This window comes from Pezoporus occidentalis, unplaced genomic scaffold (assembly GCF_034315485.1).
Source record: "Pezoporus occidentalis ecotype Australia unplaced genomic scaffold, CSIRO_AGI_Poc_V1 ctg4, whole genome shotgun sequence".
Lineage (NCBI taxonomy): Eukaryota > Metazoa > Chordata > Aves > Psittaciformes > Psittacidae > Pezoporus > Pezoporus occidentalis.
The window spans coordinates 22,838,388-22,859,694 of NW_026915724.1; the positions used below are offsets into that span (position 1 = coordinate 22,838,388).

Consider the following 21,307-nt stretch of genomic DNA (forward strand, 5'->3'; position numbering starts at 1 on the left):
TTAATAAACAGTCTGGTTTAGGAATCATCTGAGATAAACTACTTGATTCAACTACACCAGCAGAACTATAGAAATAGACTATCTCACTCTCCCTCTACTATCACACTGGTTTAGTAAAATTGCCTCCATACTGCATAAGCCTGTGTATTCAATCTAGATGGAGCATATCACAACATGACTGAGTTCCTGTTTTTAAGCTTGCACTAAAAGACTTCCCCATCCTCACATCCTCCCCTTCCCCCCCAAAATGAGTCTTTAACTTTTGTCTTCATAAATGAGATAATTACCTACCTGCTTCTAGGAGCAGAATATACATATATGTCTGTAGAAATGTACATATTTCTATAAATAAATATTTTCTGTATGTCTATATTTTATTTTTATGAATAATTATTTTGATAAAATAATCAAAATAACAAAATATTCTTCAGACAGACCTAGCTGCAAGTGCAAAAGCTGGAAAAGAAATTTAACTGCTACTTGGTTTATCACCAAAGGAACTGCAAGCCCTTAATGCAATATAAATGACTATATTTCTAACCTGCAGTCAATACTAAACCATGTCAAGGTAATCATTTATTGAATTTCCAATTTCGCAAGAAAGTGAAAAACTCCACAGTTGTTCTGAAAGTGTCGGCATGTGAGAAGTGGATTTCCCTGCTTTTCTGCCACAGAATAAATACAAAAAGTTTCCACATGAACAATTCCCACGTCATTCAATTTAAGCTGTATAGAAATGGGACTGCCTGGCAAGAGTATGTTCTGTAAGGTCATCTTGTGTGAGATACATACGGTGCTGACAGGGAGCTCAGGTGGGTCTAAAGGGGAACACCACTCTATATGTGGATAGGAGGTGCACATGGAGGGAGGGCTGCAGACTGCAAGCCAGGATAGACAAAGAAAAGCAGGTAACTTCAGGGGAAGACCATGCTCCATGAACTGATCAAGTGTGAGAAAATTACAGTGAACATTTTGGTAGTTGTGATATTAATGAGATAGAAGCATTTTGGAATTTAAGCAATAATCTAAAATGTATATGACAGCTGAATCGCTGAAAAGAAAAATGCTATATTAACTCTAAGTCTTGGAGATCTTAATGAAAAATTTTATCACTGGTAGATCTTAAGTGGGGTGAAGCTTAGGTTAAAGGCCCACAGAGTATTAGATGAATTCGCCAGGGATGTATCATCTGAAATAACTTTCAGTGTGCTTGCAGTGTTTGATAGGAATGAATGAATACACTTCCACAGTAAAATCTCATGTGGGAAAGAGTCATTTGTTACAGAAAAGAAGGATCAGCTATTTACTGGAAGCACACAGGGACAGAGGCATTTAGCGATCCAGAGGAAATGAAAAATAAATTAATAAAGACAAGCATAGTTCTGAAGCAGGATAACAGGAAGGCAATTCATGAAATCCTGTATACAATAGACATTGTACTGAGAGGGCCAAAGATTATTTCACTTCCCAATGTACCTATCACACCTGAGCAAACACCAAGTGATTTCAGCACAAGACTCACTCGGCCAATATGGAAATAGAGTTTCATATCTTCACTTCAGAAAGCTGTCAGGCATGTAAGCCAAATGGAAAAGAGAGGAGAACTTACAGGCAGAGTTCAGTGGTTTGGCCTGAGATGATTAAACACTTTTTTTAGTGGAAAAGAAATAGGAAGAGCTGGGTTATGACTACAAGGCACAATTCAGTACAAACTCTGAATGAGTTAGTGTGGGTATGTGAAACAGCACAGCACCCATATGGAGTAATTCCTGGACCAAGAAATATACACATTGTACAATTATCCATCTTGTTAAGGACAATAAATAGCCCAACCATGGTTCTGTGGTTATCTGCAGTACTGCTTCAGCTCATACTGAAGTGGCTTGGTACTTCTCCAGTACCACCCTGAAGAGCCACAGATTACTGGGATGAACAGGAGAATGGGACATCCAGTCTAAAAGAGGATCCAAAAATACTCATCACATATCATCTTGCAGAAAAATGTTTAAATAAATGTTTTCTTTCTCACAAAATATCAGAGAAATAAATGCTAGAGAGGGAAACAGTATATTGAAGCAAAACAGCAGAACTGCAAGGGTTATAATGCAGTTATGAATACATGTACAACCTAAATTAGACATTTTCTAACCACCAGAAAAGCAAAATTGCAGAACAGGGCCCTATCAGGAGCAATGGATGAAGAAAAATTGCCCTGTTTTCAAGATGGTGCTTTCTACCTTCCAGAGGGAATTGTGTGATACCACTACTTGCAGTGGCAGCAGACTGAATTCTGTGACCCAGGAGATTCTTTCTTGTACTGTGTTCAGATCTACAAAGGCAAAATAATATTCCAGGTTTTTCATCACCTGGTTAACACCTCTGTATCTCATAAACTGGAATCGAGGACTGTACGAAGAGCAAACTAGTAACACCACTACAAAGCTGCCAGAAGAAGAATTTTGTCATGTTGTGTATCTAACCAAAACACGACAAGTGCACACCAAAGTTCCATGCTGAACAGGCTAACAGCATTTGGTAATACAGAAGGTATTGCATTATGTATTTTTATGTAGCTGAGGCACTGCTGTAGTATAATTATATATTTGTGCTAAGACTTATCCAAAGACATGTGCATCAAACCAGGAAGCTAATGTAACTTGTAAACTTTTGACCCTTGTTAAGATAAGATGCATTAGAATTGTTACTGTGGGAGGCAGCTGGGTAAGGTCTGGCAAACTTCACCATTACAAACATCACAAGGGAAGCGATGAGAGCCTCACCTACTGTTTTTAAGCCACAAAAATAAGATTATTAAATCCTACTTACACCATGTTCAAAGCACACTAAAATCAACTGGGTTTGCACATACTCCAAAGGTCAAAACCAAAGATATATTTATAACCAACCTGAAAAGGTAAGCCAATTTAAATAGAGGTGACAATGAGAAGGAAAAAGAAAAAGAATAAAAGAGGTGTCATCAGGAAGCTAAAAGAAGCCAGGAAGTTATAACTCTAAGAAGTTCTTTTTCCCTCTTTATCACATATTTTCCACAATAGCCATCATTTGCTGTTTCTGAAGAGAAGCAAACACTGAAGAAGTTCCACATGGGAAGAAGATGTTCAGAGAAATTAGGACCAAAAAGCCCCATATCAGTGAGAGCTAATCAAGTCAGGTGAATGTTTGATGCTGGTAAAACAAAACAATAAATCATGTCAGGAAAAATATACCCATCACAGGCTTTATGAAAAATGGGCACCATTGTAAAAAGCTCAAAGGATATCTCTGCATCTGAAGGCAAGAAAAATGGCAAGTTGCTAGGAAATACAAGGACTGGGACGCCAGACCTTTCTTGGAGCTGTGCTCTAAACTGAACTAATTATCCATATGGTACAGGACATCCAGATAATTGACACACTAGTAGAATTTTCCAACCCAACAATCTCTGAATCTAACAGTGACTGTCATAATACCATCATTTAAATCAACATTTACCTGAAATGCTGAGGCACTGATATTCCCTGTAGCTCAGGTGACTATTGCAGAACTATAGCTAGTTCAGAAAAAAAGTAATGAAAATGACAAAAGAAACAGGAAAAAAGAACAGGGATTGCTTATCATTAAAAGGACATACATGCAAGATAATATGAGTTCCTTTATACCATCTCACTGTGTTTTATAACATGTAATACAAGGGACCTTTCATAAAATTAAAAAGTGTTAAATTTAAAGTAAAATTAGAGAGCACTTATTAAATTGTGGAAGTCCTTGCTTCACGACGCCACCAAAGCCAAGAAATTAATGAGATTTTAAAAGGGTCTGGATAATTATATGTTTAACAAGATTATCCAGAGTAGCTGTAATTAAAAACAACATTTTTTGGAAGGGATTTGAAACCACATGTTTTAGAATTAAAGCCATTCTCTCACTAGGGGAGATCAGCTAAATTGTAATGTTAGATATGGAGAAAAAGGTATTCCCTTACTTCCTTACTGCCCTTATCCAGTAGGCAGCGAATACTTTCAGGATGAGGATACTGGTCTCAATGGGCTATTTCTAGACTAGGAAGTCCTTGGACAAGGCGTGGCATATTTGTAGCCTTCAGAGCCTCTCCATTCTGTACTGTTATGTATTGCAGTCACACTTGGAGACCTGGGCCGTAAGAGAGCTTTTGATGTACTATGTGCCCATTATAGGTGCAGGACAAACAGCCAGATTACTGTTTAGAAAGACACAGCATAGTCACTGTTTAGCAAGACAAAGGCAACTGAGCGTTTTTAACTGCTCCTATTTGCCAAGGGACACAGAAGCCCAGAGACAGATAAAGTAATGGACTGGAGGACACACACCAAGTTTGTGGCCAAAGTGAGAGCCACACTGTTGTTTGGTTGTTTGTTTTTTCTTTTTCTTTTTTTTTTTGATCCCAAACAAATCCCTGCCTTCTGCAGAAAAAATAAAGGTGGAGGATCTGGGATCAAGCTTGCCTCAGATTATGGGACAACACAGAAACAGTGGTCCCATTTGCTTTCTAGAAGATCATGGATAAGAAACAGGCTTGGATGGACAACACAGTAAGTGCCGTGGAAATCAGTTGTATTGAAGACTACAATTGTATATTCCGATAAAGATCAATACCTCTTCTAAAGTTTAAATTGTGCAATCTCAGAAGGATTTCCCTCCCCACCACTGTCACTTACAATATTAGGCAATTCATCCATAGTCAAAGAAAAAGCTACCTCCTTTCTGATACCTATCAGACTGTATATATACTGCATCTGCATTTTGGCATATAAAACACCATCTGCACCAAATCAGAAATGTCATACTTTCAGCTGCAGCTGGGAGTTAGCTGTTCTTTCTTACTTTCTTCCCCATTTTACACCTTGTGACTGGCATTGTGCTTTTCAGTATTTGCAGTCCGGGCCTGTCTCCAGCTGAATTCACCTGCTTTAAATTTTCTGAGCCCTAATAAAAAAGGCCTGCAGACACATTTGCTCCAAGTGTGCAACCATTTAGGGGTGGTAATGAGTTGGACTGCAGCCTGGTATCTGGCAGACCTTCCTACTTCATGACTCACTGTTAATTAAAACCACACTCTTTGCTTATTCCTGGGATAGCATTACTTACAAATAATTGAGAGTCTCTCACTGCCTTATAGCTTCCTCCTCCCAATTTTGTTCTGTAGAATATACTTTTCTGATGGAGATCTGTTTCCCTGAAAGCTGGATGTAGTGTAATGCTGAAGGACATCAATTTTTGGATGAATTCTTGTTGTCCTTAATTTGGATTCTGATATTTTTTCTTATTTTGAATTGCATCTCAATCCATGAGCAATCTGATCCATTGTACTCTACAGCTGGTTTCTGGAGGTGACTGCCATGACAAAGTACAGCACATAACTGAGCACCACATACTGCCACTCGACTTCAGGCATTTTTTCAGCATGTCCATATAAAAAATGGAATGCGATGGATTCACACAGAGCAATGAAAAGGTCACTTTCAGAAGTATTAATTATTTAATGGGTTTTCTCCATAAATTTTGGAAGGAGTAGATAGATTAACCTTTCTTTTTTAATTAAGCCTGTTCCCATACTATTTTACTCTCGCCTGAAGCAAAGAGGTCTGAGAATTGCTACATGTAAATAATTTCATGCAAAAAGGTAAAGCTGCAAGAAAAACTCCAAGACAAACTCTCTGCTTTTGCCTGGAAGTCACAATGCTGATTTCTTGATTTATAGAGCTATCTGTGGCTAGACATCTGGCAATCTGAAGTCACCTCTCTTATGGCTCTCTTGAGCCAGCCTGAACCAGTTGATGCATTCTTAACAAAATCTCATACCATGAATCTGTGATGCCTGGTAGCAGGAACTCTCAGAAAAAGCCCTTCAGCTCTGGAACTGGCTTCAGGGCTGGTCTAACAAATGCAGGACTATTTCCCTTGGAGGCACAGTACCAAACTCAACACTTCTCCTGAAGCGTTTGTTTGTAGGCGAGTTACTGCTGCAGCTCATTATGTGTTTTTTAATTCAATGGAGTTAACAGCATTAGTAGAGAGCTGCACCAACATGCAGACACAGGCATCAGTCAGCTAATGCAGAATTCAAACAACTGATCACTTACTTAGTTTTCCCTTTCCCAGTGTGCTTTACCAAGGAAGAACTGAGAGTTATCATGGGAAACTCACACAGTTTGGACCCATTTTAGATCATGCCAATATTCTTCCAAATTCAGACACTCAGCTACATGCTCTGCATATGCATTAGGTTCCTTACATGCAGTCCTGCCAAATACATATTCCTAGCAGATTCGGCTGCTTCTGCAGCCTCTTCCTAACTAGCAGAAATGATTCCAGGCTGTTATGTGCAGACACCTAGAAAGAGAAAGCTGACATTTGGAAAAATGTGTTTAATAGGTATTTAATTTTCCACTCTCCATTTCACTCCATCTTTAAAAATCAAGCAGGTTATTCTGATGAAGATTCACCATTTCAGCTGTGAAGACCAGAATTCCTTACAGCATTGGGGATCACCTCACATGACAGAAACTCTTATCTTTCTTTTTTTTTAATAAAAAAATAAAATAAAAGCCTGTGACAGAGCTTTGGGTGTCACTAAATCTAAACATAGCTGCTGTGTTCACTAACACATACAGTTAACAGAACATAAATAATGTTTGCTGGGTTTTGATGTGAAGAAGTGAAATGTATTTACACAGATTTCTATTTGCCCAGTTCAATATTTCCTTGCAGTCAAAGTTTTCTCCTTCTCCCCCACACTCTCCCTTTGTGGAATATTCTGGCCCATGTAGTTGCATTGGTGGACTGCCTTGAGATAGCTAGTCTAAAACCAGCCCAATATAAAGCTCTGTGCTATGTAACCACTGTTAGCTTATTATTTTCCTTTGCATTCCAGGCAAATGACTATTGCACCCTACCTGGAAGCCAGCACCCATCCTCTCCATGAGACTGAGCTCTCTTCAGACCCAGGCTCCAGGCTCAGGCTCACCTTTGAACCATACAAAAGGTAAGTATCTGAACTTCATAATCTAAATCCAGGGAATTTAAGAATGCACTTTTTGGTTTTTCTTTGGAGGTTCTGCTATCAGATTACTCCTGTTTTATGCACGTGCATGCTTTCTTTCCAGGAGATCAAGGGCTTCAAAAAATCCGTTAGAGGTCACTTTGGCAAAATGCAATCTTTTTTAAGAGAGACTTGCTGAACACAAAGCATGCTAACTAGCCACACTTCTTAATCCTTCAGATGCCTCCCCTTATGTGTACAGACCCAGACTGTAGCCTGCTGCTAAATCCATTTTGCACAGCTTCAACAATAGACATATCTGAAGCTGATAAAACCAGCTTCCGGGAGAAGCAGCAAAACCTTGTGTATGCTCATCAGATTTAGGCCTACATATTCTCCAATGTGTAGTTAAATCTGGAATCTTCAGGCAAATCTCAGCTCCCAGGAGAGCCTTCAAGAATTACAGCTGCAACTGAGCATGAAGCACAGTCCTGATACCAATCTCTCACTTGCTAAAAACTCAAAGAGCTTCTGGCAATACCACAGTCCAGACAACATGGCAACAGGCAGAGAGGCTTCCTTCCCCACCCCCAATGACACCAAAATGGGCAGCTGATCCCCCTAAATACTTCATCCACTTCAAAGTGCAATTTCTATTTGAAATAAGTTGCAATTGTGTCCCCTAAAAATGGAGTTTTGAGAGTAAAGGAAGAAATATTCCACCCATATAAAAAAAAAGACAGAAAATGAGACCCAAGGCACACTAGACATTCTGATAAAAAACACGTTAAGATTAGTAGTAGGAATTTCTCTGCACCCTGGGCTTAATTCCCACTGCAGCTTTTTATATTATAAAATTGTCTCTCTGTGGATTTTTCTGCATTCAGTATCTGTTCTTCCCACTAGCAAAATATACAGCAAACGCATCAACACTTCCAGCTAATTCATTCCCAAAAATGATCCTCAAGATTATGCAGGATGACCACAGTTTGGTATAACTCCTTCCATGAACGTAAACCCCAATTTCCCTTCCCTTCTCCTAAGAGTCTTTCTGATAACCACTCAGATGCTGCTGTTATTCTTCGATAACAACTTTGGAAATATGGATGCTATACAAGAAACTGAGCAACCTATGTAGAAAAATAACCTCAGACTCAGCCAACAGCTCTAGTGAAGAAACAATTTGTGATCAACCATTACGATCATTTCTTAAGTCAAAACGATTTGAAAAATTCAGTAGCATATCTACTACTTTTCATATTCTGCTTTGTTTTCGCAAAATAGTAACAACTGTAGCTTTTCCACTTTAAAAGCAATTGTTTAAGTTTCCTGAAAGTAAGTTCACTACTTAACACACCCAGTCCATGTAAAACCATTTCAGAAAGCATCTTAGACAGGAATGCCAAAGCTCACTCTTAGTGAAAAGCCATGCAGATAGAAAGGTGTATTTGATACCATTTCCTCATTTTCAAATTGCATGTTGCACTGTGCTGCATCCTCCGTTACTGGCTTCTGAAACATGTTGCGACAGATGAGCCATATTGCCAGACTAGCAATGGACATCCCAATATCTGGTACAAATATTCTGATCACGTTGCCAGCATCTGCTCCTTTCACACTGTATGGGATGAAAAAAACACACACAAAAAGGAAATGTTTGTTATTTCTAATGACATTTTCAACTGGAACAGAAAGTTAGCTTATGGCAAAGAAAAAACAACTAAAACACAGTAATAAGAAAATTTCACAATATGAGAAATATGAAGATGATCAAGGAACTCTAGGCAGACAGATATTTTTGCTCTCCAGAAGTACAGAATAAGTCATTATTCACCTGGGGCTAACATACACATATTTGAGTGATACACAGCATTTTGAATAACCCAATTCTGAATCCATTTTGTGGACAGCAACACAGGAACCGTCTTCAAATTCAACAAGAAAGATTTCAGCTGAGTTCCTAGAAGATCCATGTGTACAAATCACAATCCCTTTACAGGCATCCTTTGCAAACACAACATCTCCACCAAGGTGGCCAAGCAAAGTGAAGACAGCAGTCATGTCACCCCTAAGTGTGCCCTAATCATTCCTGGCACACAGAGGAATAAGCAGAAAGCCTGTAGTATTTTAATATGGTTTATTATGTTAATTGTTAAAATGTTTTGTTCAACCAGACCCTTTAAATACCTTTTTGGGTATTTAAGACTCATATTTAAGTACAAATATTCAAATACTAAGTGCTAGGTCCCCGCCAAGAAAACATTTCTCCTCCTCTGAAAGATTTGCAAGGCTGGATGATTTCTATGTAGGAAAAAAACCTGCACTGCTTTATTGTGCAGATTCAATTGTTTAGGCTGGGAAATATGACTTCATGGGTTTGGATGTGGTGTCTGAATTTGATTCACTGTTAAGATGCAAAGCTTGGATTCAGATCCAGTGTCACAATGAACAATTTATTAAGATGCTACATAGACTTACTGAGCTTGTAACTATTAGGGGATATAACATTAATTATTTGAAAGTGCACAGGATATACCTGCTAATCTTGACATAAACATATTTTAAATATGCAGCTCAGATTTTAATTTTACTTTAATTTTATATAATTTTTTTATGGGGGTTTATGTCCATAATCAGTTATCAGAACAGGTGAGGCATCCGTATAGCCCCTTGGGCACAGGTCAGTATGCTAGATAGCTCTTCATAGCATAAACTGGTAGGAAACCTTGATAGGTTGTTTTATAGAAGCAGAAGAGAAGATCACCTCTGGCTTTTCTTTACACTAGTAGTTTTGAAGCCTAAAAAAAAAGCTATTTATGAAGGACTTACCTGCAATTGCTGTGATTAACTGCAGATTGACAGTGTCTAAAGTCTCTTATGTGATTACTACACAACCATTGTCAGGAATCTTGTCGGCCTGCTTATTTGTCCAAGATCAAATCCGACATTTACATCATTGCTGCTGAGCCAGCTTTTCCACCGCTGTATAACTTGCAAAGTAACACATGCCCTAAGTGGGAACAGGGTAAGTGACCACGGCAGAGGCTTAGAAGTAGATGTTCTTTAAGATCTCTTCCATTCCTTCTCTCCCATTCCATCTCTCCCAAATGATTCTGGAATTCTGTTTGCTAGCTTTAATGTTTGTTTCAACAGGTACAAATGAGCACATCACAGGAAGGCGTGAGCAATATGCAGCTGTGTGAAATACTGTCCTGTAGTATGGTTATGAAATGAACCCAGAAGTATGGCTGAATTAGTTCAAAACATGAGAGGGAAAATTAAATCTCTAGCTCTTCTTGTTCCCATGCTCAGACACATACAGTGAATAAAACAAGGTGCTGCCTAAGGAAAACAACTTTGCTTTGATGGAAAACAACAGTTAAGCTTTGATGTTGCAGCTTCTTTTAAAAGAAAGACATTGCAATCATGCAACCAGATAACTTTCTCCTCTGATGCTCTTTGCTGTTACAGATTAACCCTTAATGGTCACGCACTTATACAGCAGCTGAGTAGCTTGAAAATGTTTTGCTAATGGCTTCAAGTTGTATTGAAGCAGAGAAAAAAAAGCCACCAAAAAACAGCTCATTGAAAGGCTTGCAAAAGAGTTAGACAGCAAAGTCCTTGCTGGAATTCTTGCATGTTTCTTGTGCTGCGGCTTCAAACAAAGCATGCTGTAGAGTCAACTGCCATGACAGCAAAGCAGATCTGTTTAACTTTATAGAAAACACAGGCTTGGCATGTGTCAGTTCAGTTTGCAGTGTTGCAGCCCATACTGTCACTGAAGATTAGCTAGGCAAGGCACTGAGTCCGCACTTAATCCTTTAGCAGAAAGCAGTGAAAAGTACATGTTTAATGAACCTAATTCCTAACAAGGTTTCACAATAACAAATTAGTTTCACTCATCCTGACTGTTATGCTGAAACCTGCCTTTTAAAGCAGTTTTACTAAATAAGTGGCAATAAAATCTGAGTTCTTGATTCCGAAAGTATTACTCAGGCATTTTTTAGAAAGAGTTGTGAAAAAAAAACCTGAATCCAGTATTAGTTAGTGTAAGAGCAGTATACATTTGCTAGGCTCATATTGAAAAATGTATCAGATTACTTCTGTACAATGCTCTGTAAGTGCACTTTTTCTGTACAGTTATGGAGTCCCACCTAAAATTAATTTTGCATCACTTCTGAACTTAAAGCACAAGTCTTTCAGATCCAACCACTCACACACACACAATTTCAGTGGTGGTAGCCTTCAAATACCACTGCTTCTTAGTTGCACCAGCTTCTCCTTCCTCACACTGTACTCCTGCGGAGCCACGCTGGGTCTTCCTTCACATATCCCCCTCCTCAGAACAAGGAGAGACCCCTGTGGGAGCACTGCCTCTACTGTGGCTCATATTTCTTTCCAAAACAAATTCTTCTGATCTTTCAAAATAAATAATTTAGAATGTTGTTTTGAAAGATGTGATGTACAGTTCAGGCTAGCAATAGAAACCACAGAGCAGGGAAAAATTCTGCACATGAATAGTTTATCCATCAAAACCAGACACAAATGTATGCTGTCCCTGTCTCCCCATAAAAAGGAAAACAAATTGACCTCAGTGTGATAATTAAAAAGGAAACAAAAGATCACTTGAAAATAGGAAATGTATATTCTTCTGCAAAGCAGAATAATAAACTGCTTCATTTGACCCCAAGCAATTTGCTCCTCAGTTTCTCACAGCAACAGCTAAAACAAAAAACAGTTATTCCCACTTGTTATCTCTGGCAGTACAAAAAAGAATGGTAAACACTGTAACCATTCCACAAACATTTCACACTTTATTTGCGCATTCACACGTGGTCATATTTTGCATTTGATAACAGTCTGTGCATTGTGCTCTTTGCTCCAAAGGAGGCTCTCCAAAGACAAAGTTAAAACAGGAAATCTATTCAGGAGATCTCTGAAAGAAACAGCTTTTTTTTTAATCCCTGCAAGACTCACTGTACAGTGAACTGGTCATAGTCCTTCATCCACTAGTGCAGCATCATTTATTCACCTAAACTAAGCAATATACCCACAGCACAAATTTAATTGTAATAGGTATCTCTTATTGAAGCCTATAATAGCCAGAAATGTTCTGAAATAGAATTACAGTGAATGGCAGCTTTAGAATGCTTTTCACCCTCTTCCATTCTTTCTTACAGGACAAGGAAGAAAACAGGACAACCCACCACCCCCTCCTTTCTAGAATAACCACTTCTAATCAATTAGAATTATTCATCTCTTATTGAATGCACAAAGGTTTAGTGAACACTGAAGTGTTAATACTGCCTTACCTTGCCTGATTTCATTCCTTTATAATGGCAGACACATTACTTTCCTCCTTATTTCAGGCTTACAGAATAAACCCAGAAAAGCGGCAGAGCTATTAGAATTCAAATGACTTCAATAGAGAAAAGAAAGTAAAATATATAGTAACACATCTCTAAAGCAATACGCATAATATTACATAAAATGTTCCACATATAGGATGAAAAACAATGGTCTTTGAACTCGAAGTATTTAATATTCTGTTGCAAACTAAAACTGGGAAAAAAACCCAACCAGCCTTTCTTAAACAGAAGCCAAATTAATTCAGCATCAGCAAAAGATCACAATGTTAAGTTTATGTTAAATGATTAATCAGACAATGCCTCCAGATTGAAAATCCTGATTTTATATTGCATACTGGGTAAACAAAGTATTTCAAACTTTAATTTTTATCATAATTTCAAAAATTTCTTGTACGCCTTATCCACTGCATACAATACCATCTTTTCTTCTCTCCCCTCAGGAGTTTTCTGTAGCACCTGTTTACTTTCTAACTAATTGATTTAATGAAACTGCAATTAGGTAACACTATACTAAAGTTTACAGGTGATAAACTAAGGAAGAGGTGCATAGATGCTAATACTTTCCTCTCATCTTGTTTGGTCCATGTGAAACATTTGATATTTCCAAGTCAATCTATTATTTCAGAGTGATTTGTGTAACACTGTAGATATTTACAGCACAGCTCCCATGGGCTTCATCAGCAACTGTAGTCACTTGTATTGGAGACAAATCAGACCAAAGAATCATAAGCATGGGCCACTGGAAATGTGGACTGGCAGTATCACACAGGTGCTATGTGGTACTGTGAATGATCCCTTCATTCATCACTAGTATCCTCTCTATGATCCAAAAAGAGTGGAAACTTTGAGGATACCAAAGGGCAGAAACCAGGCTGCCTTGGAGATGTGCTTGCTGATCCTTACTGTTGGGTCTTGGGGACGACTGCTGAGCACTGTTAGGTCTGCCTTTAAGCCCTTCCTTACCTAATGCTCATTCACAAATTGAAAATAAATTACATTGTCAAAAACAAAATACAAACTTATTAATATCAGTATCTACAGGACTGAGCACGATTGCTCTTAATCTTGCACTGCTTTAATGTGACTGTCCTATCAGTTTATGCAGACCATGAAACATCTTTTACCCCAAATACCTGAAGTTGCACTTTGAGGGAATTTTGGTCATGCAAAGTAAAAGAGTGGGCAGAAGAGGGAAGCAAAAAATGAATAGAAAACTACTTATAAAAACATTTAGCATGCACTGACCTACCCAACATACAAGTTCAAAGAGCTCCTGAAGTATTTGTAAAATCTTAATCACCACTTACAAACAAGGTCTGCATGAATTCAAAAACCAAAAGTACACTTTGCTTTCTTAGGAAAGACACCTTGAAATGAAGAACACCTTCTGTATTGCAAAAGTGCTTAACCATGAATTAACCAAACATTTGCTTTCCAAACACTGCTATGAAGAGAGAGAGCAGCTATTTGAAACTCAATGCACATTGCCAAGTTTTTGGCACTTCATTGCTTGCATAAAACATTCAACATTAAGAAATTATGGATGTGTGCAATATGTAAATCACTGGTTCTTTTTTAAACCACCCACTGTTTCTTGTTGTTCACTGATCTTCTAATAAAGGAGAAATTCCAGCTTGCCTAGGGCAGCACACAGAAGACGTAAAATTCAGCTGGGATTTTGCAGCTATCACGCAAAGCGCTCAGCTGTGTTACTGCCAGACTCATGACAGTACAACATCCAGCTCTCTTTGCCCATGTCCCCCAGCTCCAGATGTGGAGCAGGACTGATGTTGCACAGCCAAGAGGAAGTGAGCACATTCCCCTCCACACCCATGGTGCTGTGCATGCCAGCCCACAGTGCTGTGGAAATGACAAGCCCATCCACAGCACAAATTATTTCGGGTCAAAATGGGAATGTGATCCGAGATCGAGCAGAGCCAAGAGAGCAGAAGAGACCCAAGGATGCCTTAGCTTCCAAGATGCCTTGGTCTGAAATCTTCAAAAAGACTTTTCATTGCGAGTATGTACACTTTTCACTTGCTTCTCACTTACATATACATTGCATAGGGATTTGGCTAAAGAATTCAGTATTCACTGATCACTGTAAGACAGTCACAGTTAAATCTGACCATAATGCTCATAAATACTTGGTGACTGACGGCAAAGTGTTTACATAAAGGCATACAGATATCCATATGTTCCACAATATTCCTGACTAAGAGAAAGTGCTGAAAAGACTGAAGCAAGCTGACAAGCAGTAATTATTTCAAAACATATTTGCTCCCTTTTTCTGCAGCTTTCGCTGCTTGGAACATGAACAGATCATCATTTCAAACTACTTTTTATTTCATTCTATAGCCAGCATATAATATAATCACAGAAAGTAAAAAACATGTATAGATTTTCCAGTCAGCTGCAGATGAGGAGGGAAGAGTATTTCCCTCAATTACAGCAAGTGACATTCTAAATTACTGTTATTTTACAAAACCAGATTACCCTCAATACAGTGTAAAGGCACACAGGCGCTAAGAAATGCCACAGTTCGAGCTGGAGTGCCCGTTGCACTCCAGTGACTGCATGGGGGACCTCTCCACACCCTATTCCTAATTCAAAACTAGACAAGTGCTACATTTGCATGGATGGGATCATTCACCAAGACCCTCAGTTCTTCCACGTGAAATGTTTCCCAGTCTACCCTGCTTGCCTTGGACATGTCATTTCTCATCATCAAGCAGGACATGACAAAGCATCGTCTAACCTTCCCCACCATCATCATCTGCTTGAAAGTCCCAGTGATTTAGAGGCAAAAGCACATGGGCATTGCAGGAAGCAGACTCCAGCCAAGAGGGGTGTGTGGGAAACATCCCCTCTCACTCCCCAGCTGACTTCCTTTAAAAGTGGCCAAAAGAAAAACCCTATTTACCCTTCATGCACATTGTTTAATTCCACAGTATCAAGTTGAAAAAGAAGAGTAGTAGAAATCAGTGTCAAACTAAATGTCCCAACACCCTGAGATATTGCTTCTTGTTTTTCTGTAAATGGAGCATATGATGCAATTCCTGGGTGGCAAACACCCCTTGTACATGTGGGAGGGCAGAGGACTAGTTCCCCGCACAGCCTAAGGCTAGCTGCTCAACAGCTGGGATGTGGGGCCACCAAAACCTCCCTCAGGTGTGGGAGGCAGCCGTGGTTGGGTTTTGCCAGTGTTTGAGACTCTTACTTTGCCTCAGCATTGAAAAGGACCAGACTGCACAGATCCAAATAGCGCAAAAATGAGCTGAAGTTGAGTGCCCCCGCTTTTTACCTCCAAGCTGGGTGCCCTGTCTTTAGCACACTGCAGCAGGCTGGTCAGATGCTGTATGTGGTATTTTAGTACTGCACTGGCCACAGGCCTCCTTGTGTTGCATGTGCCAATTGCTATTTGGAGATCTCACATGATTTATTCATGAACAAAACCCAGCAAAACCAAAACAAAAACCAAAGCCAAACTGTTAAGCATGTGTCCTAGAGAGTTTTTGGATACTAATTGCAATGCTGATTGCTCTCCAGATTAAAACAAAGACTGGCTCACATTCTGCTGCTGGTGGGTTTACTACTGTATTGCTCCCAGCTACCACTGTACTGCAGGAGGCTGAGCTGTGCCAAGAAAAACACTGACAACAGTCTGAACTCAAGTGCTCAAACAACGCAAGTCATAAAATACCTTCTATCAGACGTTTGTTTCCATTGAATCCCTAAATTAAATGGCATGAGAAAAGTTAGGTGAAATTAATTTAGCTGAAAAGAAAATAAGCACACGGGGTGGCAGGAAACGAGCAGCCTGAAAACCTAATGCAAACAGTTGGATAAATAAGATTCCTCCTGAATGGAGATGACTTCTGAGAGGATCTTATGCCATTGCTGAGGCAGCCCAGACCATTAGATCAACATGAAACAATGAGATGCTTCAGAGGGCGAGAATTTTAAATGGAAATTATACAGTTGTCCAAGCACAGAAAAAATTTCTTCTCACTTGCAATTAGCAAGGAAAATATATCTGAGGTACAAAATCTAGCAGTAGCAATGAAGCCTCAGTTAGAGATTGCTCTGCCATCACTTCCCCTTCCTTCAATTTTGTGACACTCCCTTACTTGTCACAGCATCTATTAATCTGTAGGCACCTAAATGACATAAGGTTGCTCTTCTTTTTGCAAAGTAATGCTGTTAGGAAGGACATAGAGTAGTAACAATGTAGTTGTCAGCTTTTGGTTTCAATGTGGTAGAAATTGGTTATTTTCTCATTAAATTACTAAAAATATCCATGTTCAACTTTAAGCTTCATTCCTCTTTAATCTCACTGGATTGCTGACTGCATGTGTGCTGCAGTTATTAGCAGAAAGTAAATTTGCCAACCTGATTTATATCCCTGTGCCTCACAATCTCTTATTTGTCTCCCCAGTTTTATCTAAGGACCACCTGTGAACATCATTAAGTTGTTTTTGTTTTTTAACCACCGGTGTCACATAAAAAAAGACTAAAAGCTGCCACCATGGGATTTGGGAATTCTCCTGTCATAATAATTCCCCTATCATATGCAGCCAGTGTAACACTTTTGTGGAGGGCACTGGCAGAGAACTATATCAGGATGAAAGTGGTGCTCTGATAACATGCTAGAATGAATCACCCCCTTCCACAGCTCCCTCTCTTGAAAGTCTAGCCCTCCTACCAGAACCGAACAAAACAGAAGTATTTCAGTTGGGAAGAATGTACAACGAAGTTGGAAGGGGTGTAACAACGATCACTAATCCAACTGTCTGATCACTTTAGGGCTGACCATGTTTTTAAGGGCATTGTCTAAATGCGTCTTAAACACTGACTGCTTGGGGCAATGATCACCTCTCTAGGAATCCTGTTCCAGTGTTTGACCACCCTCTTGGTAAAGAAATGCTTCCAAGTGTTCAGTCTGAACTTCCCCTGATGCAGCTTTCAACCGTTCCCACATATGTTACCACTGGATCCCAGGCAGAAGAGATCAGCAGCTCCCTTTCCACATCCCCCCTCTGGAAGCTGTAGAGAGCAATGAGGTCACCCCTCAATCTCATCTTCTTCAAACTAGACAAGCCCAAAGCTCTAAGCTGCTCCTCACACGTTTCCTCAAGTCCTTCCACTAGCTTTGTTGCCGTCCTCTGGACGTATTCAAGGACCTTCATGTCCTTCTTAAACTGTGGGTCCCAGAACTGCATGCAGCACTCAAGGTGAGGCTGCACCAACAATACATCAGGAAATACTAGATGCACCAGGGTCTCTTACTTTTTTTCTGAAAGCATTGATTTTAATTATTGTCATCTTCCTGCCTTAGACTTCAACACTGTCTACTTTAAAAATAATCCTGTTTTGACCTACTGGGTTTCAGATTTCTCACTCAATGTTCTAAGAAGAGGAATCACCCTCTCTCTGCTCACTAATTAAAATTGTCCTTATGTGTTCATGTTATTAATATTCCATATTAAGCTGAATGGCAATCAGCGTCTTGCAAACGTGTACAAAATTGAAGCATGTGCCGTGAGAAGCTGCCAAGTTATTGCCTGTACTGCTCTTAATGAGTGAGGGGTGGGAATGGCATAAAAAGCCTCTTTGACTACTTCTACTGGAATTTTACTGGTCACTTCTGCAAAACATCAGTATTGCCAGAGTAAGTCCCAGATCAGAGACAGGACTGAAGGAGCAGCTGGAGCCTATGAGCATGATTTTGCAAAGGAATGTGGCAGAGTATGTGTTATTTCCAACTCAGGAATTCCTCTCCAGAGATCTTCTCCAAGGATGTTCACCTAGAATACAGACTTGAAGAAAGCAAGGTAAAAAAATCATGATACTGCTGCATAATGATCTACATTAGGGACTGTAGTGATAGGACAAGGGGTAATGGGTTAGAACTTCAACAGGGGAAGTTTAGATTAGATATAAGGAGGAAGTTGTTTCCTGTTAGGGTGGTGAGGCACTGGAATGGGTTGCCCAAGGAAGTTGTGAATGCTCCACCCCTGGTGGTGGTCAAGACCAGGCTGGACAGAGCCTTGGGTGGCTTGGTTTAGTGTGAGGTGTCCCTGCCCATGGCAGGGGGGTTGGAACTAGATATCTTAAGGTCCTTTCCAACCTTAACTATTCTATGATTCTATGATTCTATGCTGTCTGCGATTAACAAAGCTGAATCTCACTTTAGATTCCTAAAGAACTGTTTCCCCAAAACACAAGGCATACCAGAAACAGTGAAAAGAGATAGACTATGATGCTGTTTCAGAGACTTCATTAAAAGTTAATAGAGATCTTTGTCTTTCAAAGTTTTATTTTCTCTTGGACAGTAATGAGTAGGAGGATAAAGTTTCTTTGCTCACTCATTTTGCCATGGAAAGAGAGAGCCAGATGATCAGCTGATACCAATTACAAATTATTGGTCAAGATTACAGAAGGAAATGAAATATGGGGGCAGACCGATCTGATTTCTAGGAACACTGAACTGCAGCAGATGTGAGCATCAACTCCTGCATCTTTTCCTTCCTCCCACGTCTTTTTCTTCTCTGAATGTTAGCCCATGAAGGGAAATCTTGGCTCCTCAGTACATTCCCATAATTCATCCACATTTCACAATAATAGTATATATTCCTTTGTGTTCCTACAGCGTGCAGAGGCCACATGAGCTCCCACTGAAATGGGGGTGTTAACCTCTGCTCCATTTTTCTCATTATATGCATATGGAAAAGACTATTTACTGGCTGCTTGGAAGAGTCAGTACAGAACATCTAGTCATGTCAAAAAAATGGGAAAATCCCTATACTATCAAGCTGTCTTCCAGAGTTAGATTATTTTTTCAACACAAATCTTACTTTCAGAAATAAAGAAACCTCACTCATTTTCTCAATTTATTCTGATTAATTATTCACCAGTTTACGCTGTTGCATGTTAGCTCATGATTTGCCCAGAGTATTTAATAATAACCTTCCATTTCTATGTAAGGCATACTAAAATTTTCTTGTTCATTCAGCTACTTTTTTGCATACATAAAAGGCCTTCATGTACCTGATATTATTTCTCTTAGTTTTATAGTCACTCTGAGCATTTCCAGAGCTCTCAAATGGAGGAGTATTTGACCACACTTTGGATGTATTTTAGAACTTGTGCACGAATCATTTTTTTTTACTTAAAAAAAACCAGGTTTTTACTTAAGAATCTTCATTAGCTGGAAGAAAATTATTAAATGAATATGAAAAAAATACAATTACAGAATCCACAAACATATTCCTTCACCTTTGAATTCTATCAGGCTTTATTTTTGTATCACTGTGTGACTTTTATCCTTGGCTTTTGCATTCCTCTGTTTTATTCTCTTCACTGATGAGTTTTTAATTTAAAAGTTAGAGCTGATTTGACTGTTCATTCATAACTACATCTGCTATAGCAATGAATCTTACAGTTGTGCAATCACTTGCCAATGTCATCACATAGCAGGTGGATGCAGTCTGATGGCAAATACACACATACACTTAAGCTACAGGAAGACAGCAAATAAAAAGTAATCAGAGTAGTTTTGCATGCTGAAGCAGAAGAAAGAAATTTTATGACAGTGCAGTGAAAGTGGGAGGGAAGAAGAGATGACACACAGAAGAAGACACCGTTTGCAGCAATATGGAACAAATATAAGAACTGTACTACCATTTCAACCCTGGCAGTTTCATTGTCTGCAGTTTACAGAATCAGATATCTAATAGTAACTAAATTCATTCTCATAGTGCAGAAATCAGGCTAGCATACTGGAGAGAAGGTAGCTTAGAGCCATTCCTCTTTTAAGACTGAGATGTATTTACATGATTAATGTTGCAAGAGTCTTTCACAGCTTGAGCATTATTTTGATAGTTGCCAAAGCTTTACTGGGGATCCCAAGTTTTCCTAAAGTTTCCCCTTCTACAGCCATGTGATTGCGAAAGTCAACAACTCTTCCTTACAAAGAATACACATACCTATTTTCACCCCTCACATCTATGAAGAAAAACTGTGAAATGCAAAGCAATTTCACTCTCAAAGGTTAGAAACCAGGAGAAAAATAACATTTATTTTAAATCATTCCACTTTGAAGCTATGACTGATTACTGATGACATGCAATTTAATTTAATTATTATTTTAAATTTGACAACTGCAGAAAAGCCATGAAAATACTCCAGGGAGCGTATCTTTATATCTGCAAAGAAGGAATCAATGTAGCAAGGACAAAAAAGTATTTTTTGCTTCTAGCTAAGCAATATTACATAGTGAAAAATACAGATCTTTGGTATCTCTATCTGAGTGTACCTTTTACCAAACACCTCTTTACAGGAAGAAAAAAGCAGAAATGATTAACATTTATCAAATAGAATTATAGAATAGTTGGGTTTGGAAAGGGCCTTAAGATCATCTAGTTCCAATCCCCATGCCACAAAATAAGTGGCCATGTTTTCAGAAATTACAGATATTGACATTCTCTCGGGAAGTCAACATTTTCACTGGCCCCAAAATTATGGCTTTGTAGTTCCATGCTAAAAAAACAATAATTCCCACCCCTAAACTGACTTCTGTATGTGAGGTCTGTCCTTAATTTAACATGCAGAATTACAAAATCACTATAAATAAGAGATAGTCCTAAGGTGCAAAATTTTAATTTCTGTTTTGATCCAAATTGATCTAATAAACCTATTTTTAAGACTGGAAGCGTGGAACTAGCCCATATTAATTCCTATTTTGTCCTGGGCTATTAAATTATTCTATTTCCCAACAGGGTTGGAAGCAGTGGAAAGTAACTTTATAAAAGTATTTGGCTTGGCTTCTATATACGCCTTTGCTTTACTGTTAGAGAAACACTGTGATGTATGCAAACAACCTTCACCCATGCTGCCAAATAAATAAGTTTCGGGTTTG

At 38.9% G+C, this 21,307-nt stretch overlaps 1 protein-coding gene across 1 annotated transcript in view; it reads right to left on the reverse strand.

The window, feature by feature from the left end:
* PIEZO2 (piezo type mechanosensitive ion channel component 2) overlaps window positions 1-21,307 on the reverse strand; it is a 297,634-nt gene that overhangs the window by 126,977 nt on the left and 149,350 nt on the right. Inside the window, exon 5 of the mRNA XM_062633006.1 lies at window positions 8,474-8,636. Within this exon, the coding sequence (XP_062488990.1) occupies window positions 8,474-8,636 (163 nt within the window). The remainder of the gene's footprint in view (window positions 1-8,473; window positions 8,637-21,307) is intronic.